Raw genomic sequence first — 27,960 nt, 5'->3', positions numbered from 1 at the left:
AACCTGACTGGCGAAAGACCACACGGGGTCTGAAAACAATGTGCCGGGAGTCCAGTGTTCTCGCCGGCTCTAGTGAGCCTCGACTTTCCAGTTAGCTATCAGGCTGGTGGGTAACAGATGTCTCTGAAAACGTCGGAGCACTTTTGCAAATATGTGATGTCTTGATATTTGAAGTTTACACAATTACATTCTCGCCTGAAAATATCTTAAAAGTTTATTTTGTGATCCAGAAAGAGTAATATGAGTAATATTAAAACTAAGTAGCTGCTGTCATTGTTGGAAACTGGAATTGGCTGGGTTGTGCTACGACTTCTGGGATATAGTGGGCCACGAAGGGTACACCTGACCCATCCTTCAAATCTGGGGAAAATGAGGACGCATTTGTCGGCTGCATTTGGAAGAGTCTGTGAATTTGGACAGCCTTCGTCACACTGCCATTGACGTAATCGTCTTACAAATGCGGCCTCAGGAGGATGCAGCCTATGAATTTGGAAACCCCCTAGGAGACTCCCCCCAAATACTACCATAGTAGGACAACCTCCCCCCTTGTAGTGCTATAACACAATGAGGGTCGTTACACAGTGCATCTTTAAAAATATTTTAATTACCCAACTTACTTCTTGTATTGTAAGCTACTGACCAGCTACGGAAGAAACTACAATTAGTTGCCATTTGAAACTGTACCACAGTTTATAAAGACCAATAACTTCTCTAATAAAAAGCACAGTTTACCATCACAAAAATATTTGATACTGATACTGGCTGATACTAACTATAGATAGCCTACACATGTGAGCATGTTTATTTCTTTGTCCCATAGTCTTCAGACTTGGAAGGATAGCATATTAATATATATGAATATATACAATAACATACTGGCCTACATACAATAAGTGGCACAGTTACGATGTTCCCTCTAATTTTTCATGTGTCTGAGCAAACACACAAACTCCCTGAGCGGTCCCTTGGACCACTGTGAGCAACAGCAGACATGTGTACTGCGGTCACGCCAGCATCGAATCCATCCAAGTCACATGGTTTATTAAAATAATCAAATTACAGCATTGTAGCGTTCTGTTGCAGAGTGTAGCAACTCTGATTAAACACCAAGCTAAACCTCTGTCAATGAATACACCAGTCCGAGTAGAGTTGACTTTTTACTCAGAATCTTCATTTGACAAGCGGTGAAAACTGTGGTTGAAAAGAAATACAGAATAGAAAAAATGATTGTGTTTACATAAATATTGTATCACGAAATAATTCAAAATATGACTTTACATCTTCGTGTTAGCTTGAGCAACAGTAATGATCATCAAAATGAATGCCTTTTTTAACCCTCATGAACGACAAATAAAATATAGTTTTTAACAAATACCTCTATTTATGCTTTTTTAACACCTTCATCATGAAATATATACACTTACGTGTATGTAAGTAAGGTTATTAGCAAGTTCAGTTTCAAAATTAAATCTTCTTAACATTTTTAACTCTTTTTACTGTACAAATGAATTATTTTAAAGCAAACATTAAAGATAAATGGCATAAATGCCTTTGAGGCATCACAAGCATTTACATTTATGCTAGACTACTTTTAATTAACTGCTTTAGCCCACTTACAATGAAATTTAAAAGAAAAATTTTGTTCATGACCTGTGTAGTTAATGTTAATGTTAACACTATTAGTTAAAAATAACTTGAACTCCAATTTATAAACACAACTTACTTTCTTTCTTTTTTATAAAGCTGTGACTTATATTATGAGTATAAGTCTGTGGTCTGGGAGAGAGTCCTGTAACTCTCTGTCTGCAAAATACAGTATATAATATCCAATGTTGAGTTATGCAAACAACAACGTTTTTTGCAGCTGTTTACCTAAAAATGTAGCCAAGGCATTGTTTTAAACAAACCTTTCACACTATTTGTAGAACAATCAGGTGCTCTGCATGAAATTTGATGCCACACATATTATTTGTGCCACTCCAAAAAATAATTTCTCTCCACTATGAGATAAAGGAGAACATCACAAGCCTGATACCTGCAGGCCTGACAACAGGAGATGTATCACTCCTGTAACACCTGCAACATTCAGCAGTCGCCTCATTGTTCTGACACACACAACAAAACTATTGACTACACTACACACTAACTACAGAAGACAACACACTAAGTACATAAGATTTGCGCTAAACATCGCAAGTCTCTCACATCTCAAAGCAACCCCTTCACTCCTAAAACTTCCCCCCTTCCTAAACAATTAAATGCCATGTTGCCATATCATTTTTTGATTGGTCGACATGGTACATTTTTTCACCAATAGGAAAGGGTGGGGTTTTTTGGTTTTGTCTTTGCTCACAGGCAGAGAGTGCTTTCGAACGTTTTCCTCATAAAACGCCGGTTTTACCATCTCTTCCCACAGTAAATATAAACAATGATAATATTCAGGAAGAAAACCAAACATTGCAAATATTTTTGTTATCATAACTCTGGTTTTACGTGGCCTATCAACACAATTGAAAAACTGGTACAAAGTCCACACTTTTTCCGTCAATTGTTCCGTCTGTCCTGCTCACATCTCAAATGGTTCTACATGTTGTCATTAACGTGGCTTCACTCCACATTAGCCACGCCGCTTTGCTAGCTAAAACACTGGTGTTGGCACATAAGGACGCTGTCATAGACTGTCAACCACGTTGATTAGCTGCGTATATACGAATGTGAATCGCATTATTGGCTGGACTATGGGATAAGGTGGCATCGTTTCATTTCAATTCAATTCAGGTTAGATTTTTTCTGTGCGCAATGCAGATTTTCTGTGCACAGAGACCGTGCCAGCAGTGCGCAATTGTGCACATGCGCAGCTTAGAGGGAACATTGGCCAGGTACCTACACATTTAATGAGATATCACATTACAACAAAAAGAGGATTACGTTCAACAGCAGGTCTCAGTTATTCTATATAATAAATTAACAATGTTGTAGTAAATGAAAGAAACCTGTCAGCACAAATCTTTTTGCTTAAACTGTAAGAAATAAATGTAAAAACTGACAGACAATTCTGGTAGTGTATTGCCCAGACTGCCATGTAATTATGAAGTAGAATGTTTTTGTTTATTCATAGAAAATGTACTATTTTTAGTATTTATTTTACTTTGTACACATATATTGTACAAAGTGAAAAAATTTTGTTCTTTTCAGTCATCTAATTATTCATCTATTATTTTATTACTCTAGCATGAATGGGCGAGGTCTTTATCAGCGTGACATGTTATAAAATTTATTAAATAACAGTTTTCCATAGCTATTTGTGTGGCCAGATTGGAGCTACCCCTGCTTTTGGACAGAGAGAGCCAGTACCAAGAAAGGAAACCATTAAGTTTTCGAATCTGTCGTCTTTTTCATTAAGTGGCCTGATCAGAAGACCAAGAACACTTTGGAATCACTGGTGTAGAAGATGTTCAGCAGGTTTGGGGAACCAGAATCACACAGACCAGGGCAGGAACACTGAAGACACAGCCAGGTGGGCAATGAAGAGACGCTCTACTTTTACAAGTCCTCCCACAGACAATGTTGTCTCCCCCCAACATATTATCAAATTTCTTTAACGCTAATATAACATTTTCTTTTCTTTTTTTTAAAAATATGTATATATATATATATATATATATATATATACATATTTGTTTTCTTCTACGGTCTACTACACTATATTCCCTGTTCTAATAATCTAATCTAATAATCCAAACCAAATCCAGAAAAAGTTGGGATCTTATGTAAATTGTAAATAAACAAAATGCAATAATTTGCCAATCTCTGTTTTATTCCCAATATAACACAGAAAAACATAACAAATTTTTAAATTGAGAAAATGCACTATTGAAAAAAATATATCAACTAATTTTTGATGGAAGCAACCCATCCCAAATAAGTTGGGACAAGCCCATGTTTACCACTGTGTAGCATCCCCTCTTCTTCCAACAGCAATGTGTAAAGATCTGGGAACTGAGGAGACCAGTTGCTAGGATTTTAACTTGTCTTTGGCCCACAGGAGAGAGTGGCCTTTTTGAATCATGCTAACATATAGTTTCTTCTTGCAAGATAAAGCTTTAACTCACATTTGTAGATGATATGGGAAACTGTGTTCTCTGAGAAAACATTTGATTATATTGCATACATTGACCATATATTATGGGTGACATATTCAAATTCCACAAAACTTAATGTTGAGGAATATTATTCTTAAATTGTTCAACAATGTAGATGCAGAATTTGGCAGTTTGCCATACCCCTGATCATCTATAGTTCTGAGAAACTCTGTCTCTCTAAGATGTTCTTTTTATAACTAATCAGGTTACTAACCTGCTGCCAGTTAACCTAACTAGTTGCAAAATGTTCCTCCTCCTTTTTTCAGTACCACTTTCTTCTCCAGTCTGATCACAACTTTTTGGGAAATAGGTTTGTATATTAGAATTGGTCAAGAAATAATATTAAACAGCAAATAGAAATTTCAAATCAAACAACTTTAAAATGGTTAACTGATTACTTCTTTTCTTTTCCCATTAGGTGCTGTTTTGTATTTTTTTCTGGCTTTAATAAAATTATGTAACACTTTGGAGCAAACAGACAGAATAGCAAGCCAAAGCTGGAGGCCAAAATGGCAAAGGATTCAACTGCATCTGCATAATTTCCAGGGGAGCTGATATAAGCAGGAATAAATGCCAGCCACACAGCACAGAAGATCAGCATGCTAAAAGTGATAAACTTGGCCTCATTGAAGTTGCCTGGCAACTTGCGTGCCAGAAATGCCAGTACAAAGCAGAGACAGGCCTGGAGACCAATATATCCTAAAACACACCAGAATGCAAGGCTTGATCCTACGCTACACTCCAATATGATCTTTGAGCGTTCGTATTTAGTATTTCGTGAAGGATAAGGGTGTGCATCAATTAGCCAAGCCCCACAAATAACTACTTGAACCAGAGTGCAGCTGAAAATAATGGCCCTCTGCTGCTTGGGTCCCAACCACTTCATGATGTTTTCCCCTGGACGGGTGGCAGTGAAAGCAGCCAGCACCACCAGTGTCTTTCCCAGGATGCAGGAGATGCAAAGTGAAAATGTAATGCTAAAGACAGTGTGACGCAGCATGCAGGACCAAAATGTTGGCTCTCCAATGAAAACCAGAGAACAAAGGAAACACAGTGTTAAAGCAAATAAGATAAAGAAACTAAGTTCTGAGTTATTGATACGGACAATGGCAGTGTTTCTGTGGTAAAAGAACACTGCTAAAACAACTATAGTGAGACAAGCCCCCACCACAGAAGTGACTGTCAGGGCTATACCCAAGGAATCATAGGCCAAAAACTCCACTTTTTTGGAGATACAGGCTGTTCTGTCTTTGTTCGACCAGAAGTCCTCAGGACAAAATGTGCATTCTATTGCATCTGAAAGACAGAGAGTCAAAAAGCAAGAGTTCATTTAAACATTGCCTAATTGTATCAGAACATTACATTTAAAATGCTGCGACTTGTAATACTTAGATTTAAACTCACTTGTCTGATTGCTAATCTTGCCATTGTCACATGGTACACAGTCAAAGCAGCAGACAGGCTCCCCATGACGGACAGCCTTCCGGGACCCTGGAAGACAGCTGGCACTGCATACAGACACTGGCACCTGGCAAGGTAGAAAGCATATGAATCCAAACTCTGATGAGTGAAAGAATGTCCTACGAATATAATAGTTAGTTACTGAATTATTTGCTTGGGCCAATGATCATACAAACAATTAAATAAAGGCTAATTGCTTAATCAAATAAGAATCAAAATATGTATTCCTCAAATTCTTCTGTTTTAAGTCAATGTAAATAAATGCCTGGATTTTATAATGCAGGTTATAATATAGGTTAAAATTTGTGTCAGTTTAACCCCTGGAAAACTATGCGCAATATTTTCTCCTTCCCCACTTCTTAAATAATAGAACCATACTTTTCCCCCCTTTATTCATTTAGTCAATGTAACCAGGAAAAAAATTGAAAAGGCTTTGCTGTCATTTGCCCACAGAGAAAGGAGTTACTACCTACAAATTTATTCCCTGTAATATTTATGCATCTATCATCAAAACTGAAAAAAGTTATTGTGGCTTCAAGGTATTTGACTTAGCTGCTTTAAAACAGTCATGATGGAATTTGAATGTAGAATTACAAATGCCTTTGATGAGTTGTGCCGTAAGGATTACAGAGAGGATTGAGTATCAAACATACCTTAGCCTTATGTCTCGTTTTGAATACTGACTGTTTACTATCCATGTATGCAAAGGGATGGACATCAGATCCAAACTGTCCTGCACACCTGACTTACCTCCATCTTAACCTACAGAACTTCAACAGTTGACATCTGAAGGTAAAAACACAGTGTGAGCAGCTTGCCTCACTCTGATCCCCTGCCCACATTGTCATGTCCTCCTGGATCACCAGCTCCTCTCCAGCAGGTTTGGTTCCATCGAACAGCCCCACGTTGACAAATTCAATGTTCCCGCTTGTGCCTCGCTGCCAGTTGATAATATCATAATAGGGTATAGAGTCACCCTTCAAGTCAAAGTTTACCTCTTCCCCAGCAATTATAAATTTCACTTCCTGCAGGTAGTACTGGATCTTGAGAAACCATTACATAACATGAAACACTTAAGCAGACATACAGCAGACAAGACTTTAAGTGGTATTAACTAATGGTAAGTATTCTGGACTATACCTGCCAAGGCAGTACATTGTCACTTTGTGCACATGACTGGTTCTTAAAAGGCCCACTGCCTGGTTGACACATGAGAAGGTTGTGCAGGGAATGAGCAATTGCATATACAGCCTTATATACATTATAGGCCACTCTAGGGCTGGATGTATTCAAGTAGGCTGAATGCTGCTTCAGTGGTGACTCCCACCCTGAGCAAGATGGCAACTGGGAGGCAGAAGACAGTGAAGGACTACAGCCATACAGAGCCTCCCACAGCTCCTTTACCAGCATATTATTGGGATACCTCTGTGGGTTTACTGTTTCCAAGTAGTTGCTGAGTCTTGAGATATAACCTTTTCTGATGCCAAACCCGACTGTACCTCCCAGATAGGGGTAATACTCTTTCCCTGTAAAGACAGATGCTGTGACCCAGGCCTCACTAGCCACCCACTGGATTCCAGTGATGTTCTGCTTCATGTAGTCTCTCAGGAAAGGCGTCATTTCCCCCTCAGCTGAAAATACTACCACCACTCTTGCCAAAGATCTACGCATTACCTTTTATAAAGGTAATGCATGAGGAAGAAGGAAGGAGTTTGCATGGAAGAGGGAAGGCAAAATACATCATTTTAAAACATGGCGACAGGAAAAGGCACATTGATATGATTTTAGATTTTTGTAATAATCTCATCTGTTGGCATTTGGGGTTAGATTGACTAAAGGCCTGTGCCAGTCTAAAAACACTATTTTGGGATTAAAAAGCAGCTTTTGTAAGGATTTTTGTTCCTGATATACTACAAGTCAATGTTGTTTTGGTAACTGAAAATCATAGACAGGGCTATTTTTTAATGGCTGGCAATGGTCTTGCAGAGTGCAAAATTTGCTGTCGCAAGTATGTAAACATATCACACCAGTTTGATGTTTGCATATTTCCTTAGTTAAAGTGTTTTGTGCCTGATGAAGTTGTGCTGTTGGTAGAAGCATTCATGTATCAGTAGTATACAAAAATGTAACTAGTGTAGTGCCCGAACCTTGGCTCTGTCTACTGATTTTTTCCTTTACAATATGGGTATTTTTAATCAAACTCAGTAGTTTAAACTCTCTTTTTACTTTAAATGATCAAACTACATTATATTTGCAAAACTCTTTCAGCATTAGGAATTCAGAAGTTTTCAAGTGAAAAAGGAAAAACAGCTTTCTAATAAAAGTCATATCAGGGCTAGTCTCTACCTACCTGCATGATCTCCAGTGCCCTCTGTTGATTGTAGAGCAGAGGAATCATTTCTTGGTATGCCACACACACGCTGGTACCCTGTAGTTCTCTCATTAAGCCTTGCAAAGCAAAACGGCCATATTCATGATCTCCTCGCACCACCCCCACCCAAGTCCAGTTAAAGCGTACCAGCAGCTGAGCAATTGCTTTCACCTGGGTTCAACAGAATGAATTCAGCTTACTCAGACATACTCTGACATATTTTAATAATTTTATTAAGTCTTAATATGCTATTTAGACTCTGATGTAGTATATCAGTGGAAGACCAAATTAATTAATTACATTACTGGTATTTAGTTTGAATATTTTAAATCTTATTTATTTACTTAATATTCAGTGTAGTGATTACCTGCAGTGCAGTGTAAACTACACCACAAAATGCCATGGTTTGTAAATCACTACATTGGTTATACATTTTGGTTATTTTAGTAAGGGAACAACTGAAAATACATAAAGATTCAACATCTAGATTTTAAATGATAGAGCACTGACAAATCATTCTGTTTGTTTTGTTTTCAGGCCCTTACCTGATAATCATCATTAGGGATTACCCTGAAAAAGGTAGGGTATTTTGTTCTGTCAGTGAAACATGCACACGAAGAAAAGTAACTGATCTGTGTAAAGCAAAAAAAAAAAAAAAAGGAGAGGAGAGTATAACAGATCATAATGATGACTTGCAGGTTTGGAGGATTTAGAACTAAAAGAGGCATTATTACCATTGGGATTCGGAATGGCTGGAGGATTCTTGACACCACAATGGACTGAGCAGAACCAGATTCGCCAATTACAGCAAGGAGTGGAGAAGCACCGCTACACATGGGAGAGTCATCTTCACTCATCCCGTTTAGTACAGCCATAGCAGCTCTCTGGCCAGTCAGTGGATATGCACATGAATCAAAGATTTTGTACCCCAGGGTGTAATTGGGCAAAAGCTCCAGATTCTGGTTTACCTCCTCAACTGCCAGCCTCATCGTTTGAGCCCAGCGGAAAGCCCTGGGATCAAATCTGTGGCTCAGAAGACATAAAAATACAATACACATTACACACAACAAGAGTGGAGAAACACGGAAAACAGGGAGCGTTGTTCTGATTTAAAATTAGTAGTAATTTGATTTATAGCTGTCTTGTGCATTAGCACAGTAGATTACTTTTCCCCTGTTTTCTTACTCTCTCTTTCTTACAGCAAGTTAGGCATACTGTCTAAAACTTTAGATAACATTAACACTGAATTGTAGTAAATGGCATGTATAAATACTCCATATAATAATACAGTCCACAGGCAGTGCAACAAAATGGCACATTATTCAATAAATAATAGATAGACAGAAACAGTGTACTATGCTCACCCATTACACTTCACTGGCGGTGGTTTGTAGGTACAGTTAAGGTCTGGCATTTCTTGGTTATAATGAAGGGGAAAGATTCCTGCAATAATGTAGTCACCCTCAGCTATAAAGCCTGGCTCAAAGCTGTTTTGAAGAATGCACACTTTTCCTGCAGATGTGGCTGAAGAGGTAAAATTAGAGGTTTGTGTGTAAGCTAAGGTAAGTATACCAACACGATAAAGCAAAGGAAGAAAGGTAAGTAGATGCATAGTGTTACACATTCCCACAAAAACAGGAAAAGTTTTTAGGCAAGGTTATATACCGTATCTAAAGTCAGTATATGGCCCTCCCATTATCAGTATATCCAATCCAGAGCTAGAGTGTGTGTGGTTTGGTCATCAGCAGCCCCACCTCATTTACTAAAAATGTTTACTGCACTCTGAATGGCATTGTACTGGAGTTAGAATATATTTTAAATATTTTATTGGAAAAACATACATCAATTAAACATCAATATATTTTAATATATTAAATTATGGTTAGTCTTTAAAGAAAGGATTAATTAATAAAGTTTACTTATGATGACCAGTAAGGTTTTGTTGTGCGTGGCTGTGTGTCATTTTGTCTGTAAACGTTTTGATTGAATTTCCATAAATCTTTGTAGGGGGTGAGGTCATGTTAACATATCCAGCATGATAACATATCCCAAGGTCTATTATAATGCTATATAGAGTGATTTAAAACTATGCTTCTTATTGCCATTGTTTGTATTAACAACATACAGGCATATAGGGAATGATATATGGGAACTAAATATCACATTATGTTGGATCTCTGACCTTGAACCCTACATAATGTTTGTATAGAATTTATATAAACATTATGTAGGACGTTAAGAGTAAATACTGTCCAGACACTGAGTTTCCTTGGAGGAGGTTTGCAATCTAGGAGTGGTTCTTGTTTAACTGAATATTTCCCTGCCCTTTTGCAGGGAAATTTTAGTAGTATAATTACAGTGTGTTATGCTCATTTGTTTTGAGAAGTGAGTTACCATAAGTGTTTGCATTGGAACAGAATATATTTTGTTTTGTCACATGTCAGAGAAGACTTACATAGCAAAGTGATAAACAAAAACAAAGGTGTGCCTCTGGGTCATTTCTAATGCTAGAATAACAATTTCTAATGCGGAAAGGATCCATAAACTGCAAAACTTGGTCCTTTACACAACTTGGTTTGTATATTCAAGAAAAAAATGCAAAAATAAACAAATTTAATTTGGTTCAAGTAATTTCTTCAACAACTGTGCAAAGGTGCCCCAGAGCATATTCAGCAGCAGTAAGATATAAGATGCAAGGTGGGGCACTGTGGCGTGGGTGTAGTCTCTGGCCAGCTGCAGAGGAGGGGTGACGCAGTGAGCTCCCGGGGTGGCACAGGAGCGGGGTGAACAGGTGTGCTGGGATCTGACAGTGATTGTGTCTCTTTATATGTTGGCAGTGACAGTCAGAGGAGGGGAGCTGACATGACAGCAGAGAGAAAGCGGGAGTGTCTGTGTCCCAGTAAACGAACCACAGTATTAAATAAAAGTTCTGCTGTCATCATATTCGCTCCAGCGTAGGTTTCGTGGGTCCAACGTTACAGGCACACACCCTGAAAAGCACAACCAAAGAGCTTGGATTGCATACAGGAAAATTGGTGATGCATATGGATTAGAAATCCCTGACTTCCAATGGTAAAGTCCAAAGTGTCTCAGTGATAACAAGAGAATTAATGGTCAAGATGGATAGCATATCCAGCCTAAATAAGACACAGACACAACCCAAGGGGGTGAGAGGGATATGTATCCAATTCAGCTCAATTCAGTTAAATTCAATCCAGTTAACTTAAATCCCCTTCAATTCATTTCAGTTCAATGGTGTAAAATATTCCGCCAGTGAAACCAAGAGCATTGGAGACATGTTCTCTGGAATGACAAATCATTTGCAGTTTAATGGATGAGTCTAGGTTTGGCTTTTGCTAGGCAAACAGTACTTGTCTGATTGAGTTGAAGAGTTAAAGCTGTTTTAGTTGTATAGAGTGGGACAATATCATATTAAAGCTATGTGATGTCAGTCAAATTAATATTATTAATGTGTGTGTGTGTGTGTGTGTGTGTGTGTGTGTGTGTGTGTGTGTGTGTGCGCGCGTGTGTGCGTGCGTATTTCACCCAATAGCATGCTCTAAATTACCTAATGGTTACCTTAAGTGATGTTTCAGCCCCTTTGTGGGCAGTCCTCTCAGATCTGTGTCCCACAGTATATAACTAAACTGTGTCTGTAAATATCATACGTCTTGTTTTCTTTTTATGTATTTTCTATCATTAAGGTTTTACAGCATTCCTTCAAACCTGAGTTAGCTATGACATTGTTGATTGCATGGCTTTTTATATTTCTTTATCTTATGAACAACAAACATGGCTCAGCTGCTGTTTTGGATAACTGTGTTTTTTTGGGAGAAGAGGATAAAAATAGTCTTTACGAGGATGGAGATGTAGTTATAGGGGGCTTATTTCCTTTACATTACAGTCCTGTGTTTTCTCGTTCAACCTATAAAGAAAAACCAAAAACTAATATGTATAAGTAGTAAGTGATTATTATTCACAGTAGTTAACACACATTTGCTACTGTAACACACACACTCATTTATGTCTGTTTACGGTTTACATGTGTGCGTTTGTGTGATGTGTATCGTATGATTAATTGTTTCTACACTTCTGTATAGTTTCAGCTCTCGTGCCTTGCGGTGGATGCAGACCATGACTTTCACAATTAAAGAAATCAATGGCCGCAGTGATTTCCTGCCACACCTAAAGCTAGGTTTTCACATCCATGACAGTTGTGATGACATACCTGTGTCTCTGAGAGCTTCTTTGTTGTTGGTTAATGGGCAGCCAGACAGAGGCTTCAGAGCTGAGAGTTTCTACAGAGACCAAGTTCTAAAAAATAATGGCTCTAATGTAGGCTGTGATGCTGTTCGCCGAACCGTGTCTTCAGTAATCATAGGAGATGCTGGCTCTGGGGTGTCTATGGCACTGCTTCGAAGTCTGGGTTGTTTCCATATCCCTCTGGTGAGACAGTCTGACCTGCATCTGCTAGTGCTGAATGTAATACTGCTGTGTTTGTAATTACACCTTTATCAGGTTTGCAGTGTAGATTAACTAATTATATTTTAAGAAATGTATAAATACATTCAAATGTAAAAACATTTTCAACTTATCCTTTTTTTTTTAAATAATGAGTAGACTTACAGCTCTCTCTTTCTGCATTTTAAATAGTGTGAAAATCCTATATCAGTGGATCATTATGAAAGCAGTGGTATTAAATTGTTGATGCTTGTTTCACAGCCCTTTCAGCAACTCATCATGCTAATGGTTAACTAATGTTTGCTGTAAATCTAGGTGAGCTATTTTGCATCCTGCAGCTGTCTGAGTAACCAAAGGGAGTTCCCTACCTTTATGCGCACCATGCCTAGTGACACCTTCCAGATTAGAGCTCTGGCTCAACTGGTTAGTTATTTTGGCTGGACCTGGGTGGGAGTGATTGGTGTGGAATCTGATTATGCCCGTTTTGCCATCCAGCTCTTCCTTCAGGAGTCAGTGCACTATGGTGTGTGTGCTGCCTACACACATTTCTACCCTGTAGTGGTCAGTCAGCAGGCTCTAGATGACCTACTGAATGTCATTCAGGTACCTCTGCATCTATGTTAATATATTTTTATATCTATATATTTGTAGAATTAGTAATAAAAATGACTTGTTTCATATTTATTATATTTAAAATATTAACTTTAAGAAAGAAGAATATTTAAAGAGGACCTAGTTTCTACATACAATCCATTATTTAGGATTTTTACAATTAATTAAATATTAAATATATCTAAATTTTCCATTATTAGTTTTCATCCTCAAAGGTCATCATTAACTTTTCTGGTGAATCGGAGATGCAGAGTATTCTGAGAGAGATCATGCGTCGGAACATGACTGGCCTGCAGTGGATTGCAAGTGAGGCATGGGCCACTGCCAAGTCACTCTGGGAAAAGTCTGGAGATCTTCTGATGGGAACATTAGGATTTGCGATCAGGAGAGCTGCCACAATTCCTGGGCTTAAACAACATCTCACCAGTCTTACAGCATCCTCTCTTCATAAATCAGCTTTCCTGGCAGAATTTTGGGAAGAGACTTTTGACTGTCGACTAAATGGGTCACTGAATACCCATTCTCATGGCTCTGACAATTTATTTAGACAGCCATGTAAAGGGACAGAGGATTTAAATGATGTTTACTCTCCTTATTCTGATGTGACACAGCTGAGAGTGTCATATAATATCTACAAGGCTGTGTACCTAGTTGCCTATGCCCTACAAGATTTGAGTAATTGCAAAGTAGGAAAGGGGCCTTTTCTTAATGGCACCTGTGCAGACCCCAGACATTTTAAACCGTGGCAGGTGAGTCAAATTATGGGTTCAGTGTTATCTTAAAATACTGAAGTCAAATGTCCCATATGTTTTCTTTAAATAACATTTTATTTCTTTTTGTTACAGCTCATTCACTATATGAAACGTGCAAATTTCTCAGCACTGGGAGAGAAAGTCAATTTTGATCAAAATGGTGACCCCATTGCTTATTACGATCTAATGAACTGGCAGAGGGCGCCTGATGGCTCTCTTAATTTGGTGAAAGTCGGCTTCTATGATGCCTCATTACCTGGACACAGCCTAGTTATTAATGACTCAGTGATCCAGTGGCCTCTAGGGAAGAAGGTGTGTTCTCCGAAAACAGGCCTGAGACCATGTTCACCTATTAGACTGTTGTATGCACTGTTGATCAAAACATCAACTTATTTGTTCTTATTAGTGTGCAGCATATTTTGTTGTTAACACTAGAACTACCAAGGGGTCATTTTGAAACCCTGGGATTTAAAAATCAAATTATTCTGTTAAATTAACAGCCCATCTTCTCGCATTTGGTGACTTTTCCTCAAGTTGATTTATTACTGGATGAGTGGGATAATAAAATAAATAAATTATGACCACTTATATCTAGAATGACACCATAGAAATATGTAAAACAACAACCCTGAATGCTGAGTTGCCTAGCAGCATATTTTATTTACAGACATTTAAATATGGAGGCTGCAATAACATGAGCCAAGGCTAGCTAGATCTGATTGACAGATAACTATATCAGGGACTTTTATTAGCTAAAAGGATGGGTTTTCGAGTTGGGTCAGAGTTGGGGAGTGCATGACGGAACAGGAGGAGAAATGGGTGGGTTGTTGGCTGAGCAACAGAGGAGCCATAGCTGAATTGAGCAGAGTCCAGAGTGTAGAGCGCTAATCAGAGACCACAAGAGCCAAATCAGACATGTTTCAGGCCAGAGGAGCATAGCTGAAGCAGTGAAGCGCTGCATACTCAGCAGACCAGTATGGACACTCAAATAGAGCCAGGGGCTGAGAATGTAGGCTGTGACAAACTTTCACCATTGTATGTTTACAATAATGAATGTATTGAAGTTATTAATGTTGACCTCATATTAATGACCATAAGTTGCAGTTGAATGCATATACCATAGTAATATATATACATTTGTAAACACCACAAATTATTTACAAAGTTAGCATTTCACTTTATTTCACTTTAATGTAATTCATGACTATGCTGATCTTTTCTTTTTTCAAAGACATAATATAGCTTAAAAACAAACAAACAAACATATAGCGCTCATAATAAAAAGTATAATTGGTACCCTTTTATTCGTTGCTTGAAGTTTTGTTAAAACGTTATTATTCAGCTTTTTCCATAATACCTGTAAGCTTGACTTGGGTTTACTTTGTAAATCTATAATGCATATTTATTCTCATATAGAACAAGTTACTTTTGGATTTGTGTATAAAACTAAAATTAGACTCTATAGTTTCTGAATGATTAAACTCCCTGTCAGGCTATCCAGTCTGTATGCAGCAGCAGCTGTCCACCAGGTACTCGCGTCGTCAGGAGAAAGGGGGAACCCATCTGCTGTTATGACTGTGTCCCCTGTACTGAGGGAGAAGTTAGTAATAAGACTGGTATGTTTTCCTTCTTTATTTTTAATCCAAACATATATTTTTATGTTGGCATTTAAAATTTGGCTTCAATAAAGTAAAAGTTATGTTCTCTGTTCATCACCAGATTCTTTGGAGTGCTCACGCTGTTCAGCAGACACATGGTCCAATACAGCCAGGAACCTCTGTATACCAAGGACTACTGAATATTTATCTTACTATGAGTTTATGGGTATTCTATTATGTGTTGCATCTGTTTTTGGAGCCTGTCTTTCCCTTTTCATCATCACCATATTCATTTCATTTAAAGACACACCACTGGTTCGTGCCAACAACATGGAACTGAGCTTTCTCCTCTTGGCATTCCTTGCCATTTGTTTCCTTGTTGGCTTGCTGTTTATTGGTGTGCCTTCAGACTGGCTTTGCCGTATTAGGTACCCAGCATTTGGGATCAGTTTCGCCCTCTGCATATCATGCCTCCTCGCCAAGACAGCAGTGGTTCTGATGGCATTTAGATCCACACTACCAAGAAGTAATGTTATGAAATGGTTTGGATCTAACCAGCAGAGAGCAAGTGTGCTTTTAGGAACAGCTGTCCAGGTAGAAATCTTGTCCGCTATCAATATCTATTCATTGTGTCACTTAAAAATGACCATTCTCCTGTTATTTTTGCATTCTTTCAGGTAATAATCTGTTTTATCTGGCTGCTCACTAGTCCACCTCATGCCAACAATAATACAGACTACCACGGGGCTACCATCATCAAGGAGTGTGTCCCTGGTTCAGAGGTCGGCTTCTGGTCTGTTCTTGGATACATTGGCATCCTGGCTTGTGGGTGCCTTCTAATGGCTTTTTTAGCTCGAAACCTGCCTGATAATTTTAATGAGGCAAAGTTCATTGCTTTCAGCATGTTAATATTTTTTGCAGTGTGGATTACTTTTATCCCAGTCTATGTGAGCACAGCTGGAAAATATACAGTAGCGGTTCACATTTTTGCCATTTTAGCTTCAGCTTTTGCACTTCTTTTTTGCATTTTTGTCCCAAAGTGCTATACTATATTGCTAAGACCAGAAAAAAACTGCAAAAAAAAAATGATGCAAAGATGAAACTATATTTTTTGGTGATAAAAAGTGTAATAAATAAGAAAGAGATTTTAAACACATAAACCTACGCTTGTGTTGCTAAACCTGGAATTTAAATAAAAAAAACAAAAAAAACTAAACAAATTGAAATTCTCTTGCATCATATGAACAGCATGCAACAATTATACAACCTACAAGCGCTGACCTGTAAGAACTTTTTTTTTTTTTTTTTTTTTTTTTTTTTTTTTTTGCCTGTCCCATTTGGTTCTTTAGCCATCAGAATTGTTGTCTGAAGACCAACAAGGATACCCAATGGATTTATTTTGCCAAATGGATCATCATGGCATTGCCGTATTGGTCCATTTGATCGAACCTTTGTTTTTATTATTTATTTTATTTTATTTTCAGTTGTTACAGACGGGACAGACATGAGTGAGGGATAGGAAAGGGAGAAAGAAAGAGGAAGAAAAAAAAAACAGAAGGGGAGAGGGACAGTGAGAAAGGGGGGGGGGGGGGGAAATATCTCCGGGATCACCTGTTGAGAGAAAAAGAATAGAAAACAAGCAAAAAAACAACAACAAAGCAACATACTAAACACAACACCATCGCATTAATCTAGGTAAGTGTAAACAGTAGTAAATACTAAATATTGAATGTTGTTGTGCAGCACGCAGGACAGACAGCGCACAATGTGCTTTGAAGTAGCAGCCAAGAAAGGTAGGAAACGGAAATTTAAGTCTACGAACAGTGAACACCCGTGTGCACACCTGTGTGGATCGGCGCGCTTGTATTCAAATGGTTTCCCCATGTAATGGTCTGCAAGAGGATGTAGAGAGCCATAGCCCTGTCCCCCAGGGCATGAAGCAGACATGGAGGAGATCCAGGCCCCAGACATCCAGAGGCCCCAGAGTGCAAGAGCCCAAGGAGGACCACCGGAGGGGCATCCGTGCCACCTTCATGGGAAGGGCTGAGGATCCCCAGACGAGGGGTCACCCAGTAGCCACCGGGCAGAAGCTAGAGGGGGCTGCACTGGCGTGCCCGCCGGCTCCGCCGGCAGCCAGCTGTGCCAGAGTGAACCGAGGGCCCGAGGGCCCGAGGGCCCCGGAAGAGGCCTGACCAAGCAACAGGCACCAGAACTTTCTTATTTGGAGAGTCGATAGACCTGGGTACATGCTTGTTGTAACATCTTTTCTCTGATTGTCAAGTGATAGTCCATAATAAATTTATATCTACTTTTCACTGCCTCTGTCTCCTTATGAATTATTTCTGCCTGAAGTACTCTGAAGAGATCATATCTTTAATTTCCTATGTCACACTGAATAACCTGGAAGAATAAATATAGAAAATATGTTTTATTGTAAAATGATAATGAGACAGTTTTGGAAGAACTTCCCATTACAGCTTGGTAATTTGGTAACAGTGAGGTAACCGGTGAAAAAAATATTTTAATAATAGGCCATTAAATTCAATTATCAAAGCAATAATCAAGGAAAAATATGAATATATTCATAACAATATGGTAGATAGATGATATGGTAGATTGTAGACAAAATTACAAAATCTAATGTAAAATGTAAGGGTAGTCATGTTAGTTTTTACATTTTATTGCTGAAGTCTGTTCTCATATAAGTACTTTGTAAACAACAGAAACAATTCCAAAAACAGTTGATTCTGTTCATCTGGACATAGTGTTTTTTTAGAAGGAGAAACGATTCATTTACTCATCCAAGTGACTTCTTCAGTCTCAGCTGACTGCAGGTCTCCCCAACCTTAAACAGTACCTTTGCACAATTCCTTGATCATTAATATGCAAATTGTCATGACCACTGATCACCCACCATTGATCAATGACCATTGCACAGGGCATATAGCCAGTTTGTTATTACTTAGCTTTGAAATGCAAGAGAAAGACCAAAGACCAAGACAGACTTTTAATTAATTTGAAAGCCTGATGCCTAGCCTTGTACTTTTTATCTGATTTAGTGCTCAGCTCAGATAAAATAATTATTGTGGGTGATTTTAACATCCATGTAGATGTTAAAAATGACAGCCTCAACATGGCATTTAATCTGTTATTAGACTCAATTGGCTTCTCTCAAAATGTTAAAGAACCCACTCATCACTTTAATCACACTCTAGATCTTGTTTTAACATGTGGCATAGAAACTGAACATTTAACAGTGTTTCCTGAAAACCCTCTCCTGTCTGATCATTTTCTAATAACATTTATGTTTACAATAATTGAGTACACAGCAGTGGGGAATAGACTTCATCACAGTAGATGTCTTTCTGAAAGTTCTGTAACTAAGTTTAAGAATATAATCCACCCACTGTTATCATCTTCAATGCCCTGTACCAACATAGAGCAGAGCAGCTATCTGAACGCTGCTCCAACAGCGGTCGATTATCTTGTTAATAATTTTACCTCCTCACTACGTACGACTCTGGATACTGTAGCTCCTGTGAAAAATAAGGCCTCAAATCAGAAGTACCTGACTCCGTGGTATAATTCTCAAACACGTAGCCTAAAGCAGATAACTCGTAAGCTGGAGAGGAAATGGAGTGTCACAAATTTAGAAGATCATCATTTAGCCTGGAGAAATAGTTTGCTGCTTTATAAGAAAGCCCTCCTTAAAGCTAGAACATCTTACTATTCGTCACTGATTGAAGAAAATAAGAACAACCCCAGGTTTCTCTTCAGCACTGTAGCCAGGCTGACAAAAAGTCAGAGCTCTTTTGAGCCAACCATCCCTTTAACGTTAACTAGTAATGACTTCATGAAGTTCTTCACAAATAAAATTTTTATCATTAGAGAAAAAAATACCAATAATCATCCCACAGATGTAATATTATCTACAGCTACTCTTAGTACCATTGATGTTAAGTTAGACTCTTTTCTCCAATTGATCTTTCTGAGTTAACTTCAATAATTGCTTCCTCCAAACCATCTACATGTCTTTTAGACCCCATTCCTACAAAACTGCTCAAAGAAGTCCTGCCATTAATTAATTCTTCGATCTTAAATATGATCAACCTACCTCTAATAATCGGCTATGTACCACAGGCCTTCAAGCTGGCAGTAGTTAAACCTTTACTTAAAAAGCCATCTCTAGACCCAGCAGTCTTAGCTAATTATAGTGCCAATCTCCAACCTTCCTTTCATATCAAAAATCCTTGAAAGAGTAGTTGTCAAACAGCTAACAGATCATCTGCAGAGGAATGGCTTATTTGAAGAGTTTCAGTCAGGTTTCAGAGCTCATCACAGCACAGAAACCGCTTTAGTGAAGGTTACAAATGATCTTCTTATGGCCTCTGACAGTGGACTCATCTCTGTGCTTGTCCTGCTAGACCTTAGTGCAGCATTCGATACTGTTGACCATAATATCCTATTAGAGCGATTAGAACATGCTGTAGGTATTACAGGCACTGCGCTGCAGTGGTTTGTATCATATCTATCTAATAGACTCCAATTTGTTCATGTAAATAGAGAGTCCTCTTCACACACTAAGGTCAACTATGGTGTTCCACAGGGTTTAGTGCTAGGACCAATTCTGTTTACACTATACATGCTTCCCTTAGGCAGTATCATCAGAAGGCATGGCATATATTTTCACTGCTATGCAGATGACACCCAGCTCTAGCTATCCATGAAGCCAGATAACACACACCAATTAGTTAAACTGCAGGAATGTCTTAAAGACATTAAGATCTGGATGGCCGCTAACTTTCTGCTTCTTAATTCAGATAAAACTGAGGTTATTGTACTCGGCCCTGAAAATCTTACAAAGCCATCAGTTAATCCTAAATGCTGCTATGTTGTTAATAGACCTCTCTGCATTGAATCGTACTTGTTATTAACCTCTGTCTCTCTTCCGCAGTATGTCTTCTATCCTGTCTTCCTTCTCTCACCCCAACCGGTCGCAGCAGATGGCCGCCCCTCCCTAAGCCTGGTTCTGCTGGAGGTTTCTTCCTGTTAAAAGGGAGTTTTTCCTTCCCACTGTCACCAAAGAGCTTGCTCATAGGGTCACTTGTTGGGTTTTTTCTGTATCTGTTATTGTAGGGTCTAACTTACAATATAACGCGCTTTGAGGTGACTGTTTTTGGCACCGTATAAATAAAATTGATTTGAATTGAGTTGAATAGCAATGTTTCTTTTTATGCAGCTCAAAAACACCACCTTCAACCCTTATTAAGTCAGCTTTACAAAAAAGTTCACAGTCATATTTGTTCCCACAGACATATAAGATGAGCTCATGGTCTTTATGATGTTATTTTAGAGAGACTATATGGAAGACAAATATATGAATCTAATGCTAAAATAACAATATTTCATTATCACTAAGAACTCGTGAAAGTATACGAGTGGAAAGACTTTTCTGACATTCACTGACATTTTGTGGTCGTGATCATTTGTCATGGAACTGAAACCAGCAGTATTGGATCCAAAATGTAGGACTCTCAGAGACGGGACTGAACTCAAAATGCAGCTTTATTGCAAAGGAGGAATGAGTGCTGGGAAAAAAAAGATAGAGATGACATTAGTAGACAGAGAAGCAAGGAGCACAAGAAGCAAATGAACTGAGCCTGGTTACCACTCTTAAGGGCAGATAATCTGGCAGAGACTGGATTGATGAGCTAGACCATTTATATTGCAGATGATGAGGTTGATAAGACACAGGTGATCCAGCCAGGGAATGGGAAGGCTCTGAGCTCCACCCAAAGGGGTTGGGAAGACCTGGTCAACGTTTTCTAACATAGAGAGCTAGAATTACAAATAAAAAGAAATCTAAGATAATAACCTCAATAACCTTGAGGTGAATGTTACCATGATTCAAACTTGTCCAAGACTTTTAGTAGATGCAACTAGGGTATCAATTTGAAAATTCTAGACGACTTCCTTCTAGAGTTTGCCATTCACAATATTTTCAGAAAACTTGATCTGAGGTTACTGAGATTCAAACTAGTCTAAGGTTGTTAGTATTGCAAAACCAAAATACTCGCCACCCAGTTTATGTCTTATATCAGTGAGTTTCTGTCAAAAAATTCATTTTCTGGTCTTGCAGAGTTTGATTTAAGGTGGTGAATGCTGGGCCTAAGCCTGAAAATCTCTCTCAACAGTCCTAATGAGAATTCTCAGGAAAAACTCATGTCTAAAAGGCAGTGAGTAGCAAATTATTACCAGCAAATTATTTAGAAACTGATTTCATTCTTAATGTCTGTGTGACCATTATATTACAAAGAATATAGCTTCCAACGTAGAATGTCAATGTAGCAAATTAGACTGGTGCATACGGTACTTATAAACAAAATGATATTGTTTGGTTAGATATAAAAACAACTTGCCACTGTTGCTGGAGAACATAAAACATATGCCACACAAGCATGTTCACAAGCAAATCATTCAATCTATAATAAATGAGGGGGTCACCAATACATGTAGCCAAGAAGTTAGGTGCTTGTATTAATGTGCTGGGTTGAGTTTGGCATTTTTAAACCTTATTAATTGTTCTTCTGCCAAAGGGAGACTGCATTTGTCTGTTTCTCTAGAAAGTCATGTAATAATAAAATAAAATAACATGAAAATGTCAGATGATTTTATTTAAAGTTATTATGACATTTATATAAATAAATTATTCACACAACATGTATGTGTTCCTTTCAACATTCCTGAAATTATTCAGAATTTACCATACAGGTCACTTTAGTATTACATCTAGATGGTACGAAGCACTATATCATTGGCAGAAATGGCCCACTACATTACACATATGTGCCAAAATATTGCCAAACAGCAGTTGCCTCAAGAGCTGCTTTACCCTTCAAATGGAACTAAGAGCATGTGGCAGAAAGGAAAGTTTACGGCAGTTTTGTTCATTTATTGGGAAAGGCAGGAACATAAAATGTTATTCTTACTTTACTGGTGTAAATCAACGACCCACTAGAAATCACACAACAGCTGCAGCAGGGCTTTGATAAATGTTTACTTTTACAGATGTAACTGAGGTAAGACTTCACATTATTCCTCATTTTAGGAAAGCAGAAATCTTTAGTGGTTGATTTGTTAAATTTACACAGTTTTTTACATTTATGGATCACATACATAGGACATATAAGTATTGCCCTGATAAGTAGTAAATTTAGCTTATTTCTTCCTTATGCATTTCATGTCATATTTCATGTTTTTTCAAAGGAACACATGATTATTTCAAAGGATTTACTGTGTTTTGTTTAGAATAGTGTTAGAGAGACTGATAAGCAGGCAACAGTTTATCTTTTTTAAATCTTAAATTGTGTTGCACGTGTGGGCATGTCTATGTTTAGATGGACAAAATTTGCATACAATTACTGTCATACATTTCTTTCAGCAGCATAGAACATATCTTTCAATGTACTGAAATGTTAATTATAAATCATTTATCAATCACAAATTACATTTAAATATGTATATACCCAAACTCTGTTATTTAATGTCTTGCAGACTTTAAAGTGACTCAGAATGTTTACTAAAGTAATATACATGTGAACAAAAAAAAAAGACATAACTTTAAATTGTTAAGGTTTTTTAATCTTTTAGTTTACAGTTTTTCCCATAATATGTTTCTTGGTATTTTTTTCTGGCTTAAGAAATATTATGTAACACTTGGGTGCAAAAATGCTACTTAATAGGCCAAAAGCTGAGGACAAAATTGCAAATATTTCTACAGCTACAGTGAACTTTCCAGGAGAGCTGATGTATGCTGGGATGAAGGTAATCCACACAGCACAGAATATCAGCAGGCTGAATGTGATCAATTTGGCTTCATTGAAATTATCAGGAAGTTTTCTTGCCATAAATGCCAGGATCAAACAAATGATCGCAAGGACACCTATGTATCCCAACACTGCATAAAAAGCAGCCTGAGATCCTGTGTTGCATTCCAGAACAATCATGTTGTTGCTGGATGTGAACAACATATGTGGGTAAGGTGGGTTTGAAGTCAGCCATAATGCGCATATTACCACTTGAAAGAAAGTGCAGGAGCAAACAATGATTCTTTGTTGTGCGTGACCAAACTTTCCAGCAACTTTGTTACCAGGAAATGTGGCTTTGAAGGCTGTGACAACAACAATGGTTTTTCCCAAGACACAGGAAATGCAAAGGGCAAATGTCACACCAAAAGCGGTGTGGCGCAGCATGCATGTCCAGACTGTTGGCTTACCTAGGAAAGTGAGAGGACAGAGAAAGCACAGAAAAAGAGAGAATAATAAGAGAGAGCTCAGCTCAAAGTTGCTGGCTTTCATCACAGGAGTTTCTTTGCTGTGGACAAAAACCACCATTGTGGCCAAGGAGAGAGACGCCCCTAACAGGGATACAAATGTTAGAGCTATTCCCATGGGCTCGTGATATTTCAGGAACTCAATTGTTCTAGGAATGCAATCATCTTTTCTCTCATTGGACCAGTATTCCTTTGGACAAGGTGTGCAGTCTGCTGCACCTGTTGAGGATAAACAGAACACATGAATGATGGATCTAGATGCCATTCTAGGAGAATAGGAAATTATAATATATTAAAATTATAATTTAAAAAAATCAGTTGAAAAAAGACGCAGTAAAACATTGATATTGTAAATATTATATATATGGAGACACTGAATTTGTGGTATTACATTGTGTGCAACAGAAATGCATAAACACTTTACCTACCTGTTGAGTTGGCAATAGTTCCCTCAGCACAGGGTACACAGTCAAAACAACATATAGGTTTTCCCTGAATTTGAGCTTTTCTGGTTCCAACTGGGCAAACATTAGAACACACTGATGTGGGGACCTGTGACAAAAAAAACTTTAAAGTATTGTATCAATGGCAGACTATGTGTTAACAAAAGTATAAAAAGGTGAGATACTATAAGTTTACAGTATTAAAAAAAGAGAGAATTACTGTTTTCCCTGTCCTCCACACTATCTTTTCCTCCTCGATGCTAAGCTTGTAATCACCATTTGCAGCAAATGTCAAATTACCAAGTGTCACATGATGCACTTTTCCATTTATCAACTGCCAGTTAATAATTTCATAATTAGCAGGAGGATCACCATTCTCATCAAAATACACCTCGGCACCAAAGTGATTTGTGAAATTTACCCTTTGTAAGCTTTTACTGACCTAGAAAGGAAGAGATTATGTATTAGATACAATAATGATATAAATGCTGGATTTACTGTTTGTTTTTTTTTATTTTTTCAAATTTAAACATGATACACTATTTCACACCTCCTTGTGCTGCATTTCTGAAAGATTCAAGCATAGCTTTACAGGTTTTTCTCCAACGGGTTTGCAAAATACCAGCTGATGCAGGGCATGTGCGATAGCATAAACTGCTTTATAGACATTATGGGTTCCTCTGAGCTCTGTGACATCGAAGAAATCATGCTCAGAATTCATGAATGTTTCATTGCCTGTACATCTTTTTAATGTGGCCTCAGTACCTGTATTTCCAGGTAAAATAGGTGTGCAGCCCACCATATTCTCCCAGAAATCCCTCATAAAAGGTGCATGTGGATCTGTATATGGATTTATACTTGTAAGAAATTGTTTTAGTTTAGGAATAGCCTTCTTCTGCATTACAAATCCAAGGGTTCCACCAAAAGCTGTGTAGATTTCAGGTGTGGAGGGTCGAGGTGCTGTTATCCAGGCCACACAAGAAATCCACTGAATTCCTGTAATGTTCTGGTTCACAATCTCTTGCATCAAAGGATAAAAGTCACCCTCAGCAGCAAAAGCCAAAATTACTTTGACAGATGACTGTTTTATTATTTCCACAACTTCTAGAAATTTATCTCTTGTGTACGTGCGTAGAACTGATGCAACAAAAGCAATGCAAACGCCAAACTTTTCAACCTTCTCCTTAAAAGCAAGAATTCCATTACGTCCAAAATCATTGTCTGACTGTATGGCTCCAATCCACTGCCATCCAAAATGTTTGACCAGTGCAGCCAAAGCTTTTGCAAGGTAGAAGTCGCTGGGGATTGTTCTAAAAAATGTAGGATATTTAGTTCTGTCACTCAGACAAGCACACGTTGAGAAGTGACTTACCTATAGAAGAGAAAATTACACTGAAACAGTGTGCAACAGCATACAATGCCAAAACATCAAATATCACTTAGCATCATAAAACATATAATTGTATCTCTTACTACTGGCACATGGAATGTTCCAAAAATTCCCGCCACAGCTATTGACTGAGTTGATCCTGCCTCTGCTATGACTGCAGTTACAGCTGGAGGGCAATGAGAAGTCACATCTGCCTCCTCTGCTCCACTAGCCAGTGTTAGTGCAGCACGTAAAGCATTTGTAGGAGAATCACAAGAGTTAAGTATCCTATAGCCAAGAGATATATTTGGAAGGAGAGCAGGATCATTGTTGATTTCTTCAATAGTAAATATAACTGCCTGGGTCCATCGAAAAACTCTCCAGTCAAACCTAAAAACATTATAGTGATTGATACAAGTCATAAAGTAACCAAGCTACTGCTTCACGTATAAAGTACAATGACATGAATTTAAACAAAAATAAACATGCATGCATGACAAATGAAAAAGCCACTTGTGTTAAATCATACCCTTCACACTGCACTTTAGGTGGCTCCTTATCGAATGCAGAAGTGCTGATTATTTCTTTGTTGAAAATCGGGAAGATTCCTCCGATCATTACGTCACCTTCCTTAAACAAACTTGGCATATCAAACCTGCCTAACAGTTCACAGCCAGATACTGTGTTTGTGCTGAGAACACAGAGAAAAAGAAGGATACCTCTTTGCATGTTTGCACTGTATTGCCACATATGCATGAGACCACAGTTCTTATAACAACAGTATTGGATGAACTCAGATGATCTATGATTTCCCAAAGGGCATAGTGATCTCAGGTTGGAAAGCTTAGGACAACATTGAAATGCTCTACATATGACCTATAGTCATATACTCAAGATCCCCTTTGCGTGGCGCTGTCACTTGGTGTTCGCTCCTTGTGCAGTACAGTATCATCTTCTGTTCTAACACACAGTGGTGTTTTTGTGAAGCTTATCTGCCTAGCAGTTTAGCCTTCCTCTCGTGTTAGGGTCGGCACCGACCCATTTTAAATTTCAAATGCATAAAAAAATCACAAACATTTGTTTATTGTATCAAGGCTTTTTGACTTTGTCAGGAACCTCTATTTATACAAAAAAAAAAATATTTTCACTAAATTATAAAATGCCCTAGTTGAAATTATGACCTTTGTGTTGTTAGGGTCGGTTTCGACCCAGGTATAATATTATGAGTATAAAGCAATAATTAAAGCCAAAACTGAAATCATAAGTGCACTGTCAGCTAAAACATTGACAGCAAGCTCCTCTCCTAATCATATGAGCTTTAGGGGATTCTTATTTTGCGTGTTTTTTGCAGTATACCTGCACAAAAACAAAACAAAATAAAGACGGGACATATCAAGACATGTGAGGTGAATTCACTCATTTGAGTGGCCATTTGACTTCCAGAGTGCACATTTACAATTTGCAGCATACAAAAATGAGAAGAAGATTCACAGTGAGCCAAGTTCTGCATCATATTTTTGGTGAAAATGAAGGAGAGGACACAGAACAGCATAGCGATTCAGATGGGCAGGTTTCTAGGAGGAAGACAATGTGGACTATCATCCAGAAGACACATCTGATCATTTTCTGGGCAACGATGTCAGGTCACACATTTGATTCAGGAGTCCTCAGATTTGACAACACAGAGACCAGACCGAGGTCTGACAAGCTTGCTCCCATCAGGGATGTCTGGGAGAGATGGGTGCAGCTTCTTCCCCTGATGTTCATCCCAGGGCCAGAGGTGACAGTGGATGAACATCTTGTCCACTTTTCGAGGAAAATGCGGCAATACATACCCAGTAAGCCAGGGAAATACGGCAGAAAAAACTGGGAAGCCTGTGATGCAAAAACCAACTATGGCTGGAATGTACAGATTTACACAGTCAAAGCTGTGAGTGGCACCCCTGAGAAGAAACAATGAAAATGTGTGGTCCTCGATGTGACCACTGGACTGCAGGATCACAATATCAGCTGTAATATTTTATTTTATTTTTTACCAGATATGACCTCGGACAAGAACTTCACAAAGGTGTAACTGTATCATTGGGAAGTGATAAAAAGCCCACAATTACCCACGACTATAACCAAAAGAAAGGAGGAGTGGACTTTTTTCAGTTTATATTAAAGGTCTACTGCTAAAAAACAACAATTTTTTTTGTCTTTTCTTGATGTAAATGTCTATGGGTCGAAATTGACCCGTAACACCATAGATGTTATTTTAGTAATTAATCTTAAAATGAAAAAAATCAATAAAACAGATTTATTTAAGAGATGTGTCTTATACCCCTCAGTAATAGTCAGGTAACACAAAAACCTTTTATTTATTAATATGATTCTCTTGAGGTTAATTTTACAATTTATTTTAATTGAAATTGAGGGG

The 27,960-nt window shown here is 38.1% G+C and overlaps 4 protein-coding genes and 1 long non-coding RNA gene across 5 annotated transcripts in view; 1 reads left to right on the top strand and 4 right to left on the bottom strand.

Annotated features, from left to right (window-relative positions):
- Positions 1–17,544, bottom strand: part of LOC146503408 (uncharacterized) — a 276,290-nt gene extending 258,746 nt beyond the window's left edge. Inside the window, exon 1 of the long non-coding RNA XR_014877818.1 lies at positions 17,241–17,544. This is a non-coding gene — a long non-coding RNA (uncharacterized LOC146503408). The remainder of the gene's footprint in view (positions 1–17,240) is intronic.
- Positions 3,716–7,703, bottom strand: LOC146503410 (extracellular calcium-sensing receptor-like). Its single transcript, XM_085183837.1, has 3 exons — positions 6,744–7,703; positions 6,453–6,646; positions 3,716–5,440 (listed from the first exon to the last, which is right to left on the bottom strand). Exons 1-3 carry the CDS (start codon positions 7,272–7,274, stop codon positions 4,537–4,539), a joined length of 1,629 nt encoding a protein of 542 aa, XP_085039963.1. The 5' UTR covers positions 7,275–7,703; the 3' UTR covers positions 3,716–4,536.
- Positions 12,817–15,019, top strand: LOC146503409 (extracellular calcium-sensing receptor-like). The gene is made up of 3 exons (XM_085131058.1): positions 12,817–12,858; positions 12,931–13,038; positions 13,248–15,019. Exons 1-3 carry the CDS (start codon positions 12,817–12,819, stop codon positions 13,827–13,829), a joined length of 732 nt encoding a protein of 243 aa, XP_084987184.1. The 3' UTR covers positions 13,830–15,019.
- Positions 17,545–23,039: 5,495 nt separating the features above from the next.
- LOC146503407 (vomeronasal type-2 receptor 26-like) lies at positions 23,040–24,694 on the bottom strand. The gene has a single exon (XM_085183832.1). It carries the CDS (start codon positions 23,992–23,994, stop codon positions 23,044–23,046), a length of 951 nt encoding a protein of 316 aa, XP_085039958.1. The 5' UTR covers positions 23,995–24,694; the 3' UTR covers positions 23,040–23,043.
- A 14-nt stretch (positions 24,695–24,708) lies between these two features.
- On the bottom strand, positions 24,709–27,339 carry LOC146503406 (vomeronasal type-2 receptor 1-like). Its single transcript, XM_085131133.1, has 2 exons — positions 27,247–27,339; positions 24,709–25,544 (listed from the first exon to the last, which is right to left on the bottom strand). Exons 1-2 carry the CDS (start codon positions 27,337–27,339, stop codon positions 24,717–24,719), a joined length of 921 nt encoding a protein of 306 aa, XP_084987259.1. The 3' UTR covers positions 24,709–24,716.
- Between the last annotated feature and the right edge of the window lie 621 nt (positions 27,340–27,960).

The sequence above is a fragment of the Neolamprologus multifasciatus genome, chromosome 14, assembly GCF_963576455.1.
Source record: "Neolamprologus multifasciatus chromosome 14, fNeoMul1.2, whole genome shotgun sequence".
NCBI classification, from domain to species: Eukaryota; Metazoa; Chordata; class Actinopteri; order Cichliformes; family Cichlidae; genus Neolamprologus; species Neolamprologus multifasciatus.
The sequence above is the reverse complement of the archived record's forward strand: the minus strand, read 5'-3'. Positions and strand labels throughout refer to the sequence as shown.

Coding starts and splice junctions, on each gene's coding strand:
- LOC146503410 (XM_085183837.1), bottom strand. CDS start 7,274: ATGCGTAGATCTTTGGCAAGAGTGGTGGTAGTATTTTCAGCTGAGGGG. Junction 6,647..6,743: donor ACAATGTACTGCCTTGGCAG/GTATAGTCCAGA, acceptor TGGTTTCTCAAG/ATCCAGTACTACCTGCAGGA. Junction 5,441..6,452: donor GAGCTGGTGATCCAGGAGGA/CATGACAATGTG, acceptor TCTCTGTCTTTC/AGATGCAATAGAATGCACAT.
- LOC146503409 (XM_085131058.1), top strand. CDS start 12,817: ATGCCTAGTGACACCTTCCAGATTAGAGCTCTGGCTCAACTG. Junction 12,859..12,930: donor TTAGAGCTCTGGCTCAACTG/GTTAGTTATTTT, acceptor TTTGCCATCCAG/CTCTTCCTTCAGGAGTCAGT. Junction 13,039..13,247: donor ACCTACTGAATGTCATTCAG/GTACCTCTGCAT, acceptor TTCCATTATTAG/TTTTCATCCTCAAAGGTCAT.
- LOC146503407 (XM_085183832.1), bottom strand. CDS start 23,994: ATGGCATCTAGATCCATCATTCATGTGTTCTGTTTATCCTCAACAGGT.
- LOC146503406 (XM_085131133.1), bottom strand. CDS start 27,339: ATGTTCATCCACTGTCACCTCTGGCCCTGGGATGAACATCAGGGGAAG. Junction 25,545..27,246: donor TCCCTGATGGGAGCAAGCTT/GTCAGACCTCGG, acceptor TCTCTTCTATAG/GTAAGTCACTTCTCAACGTG.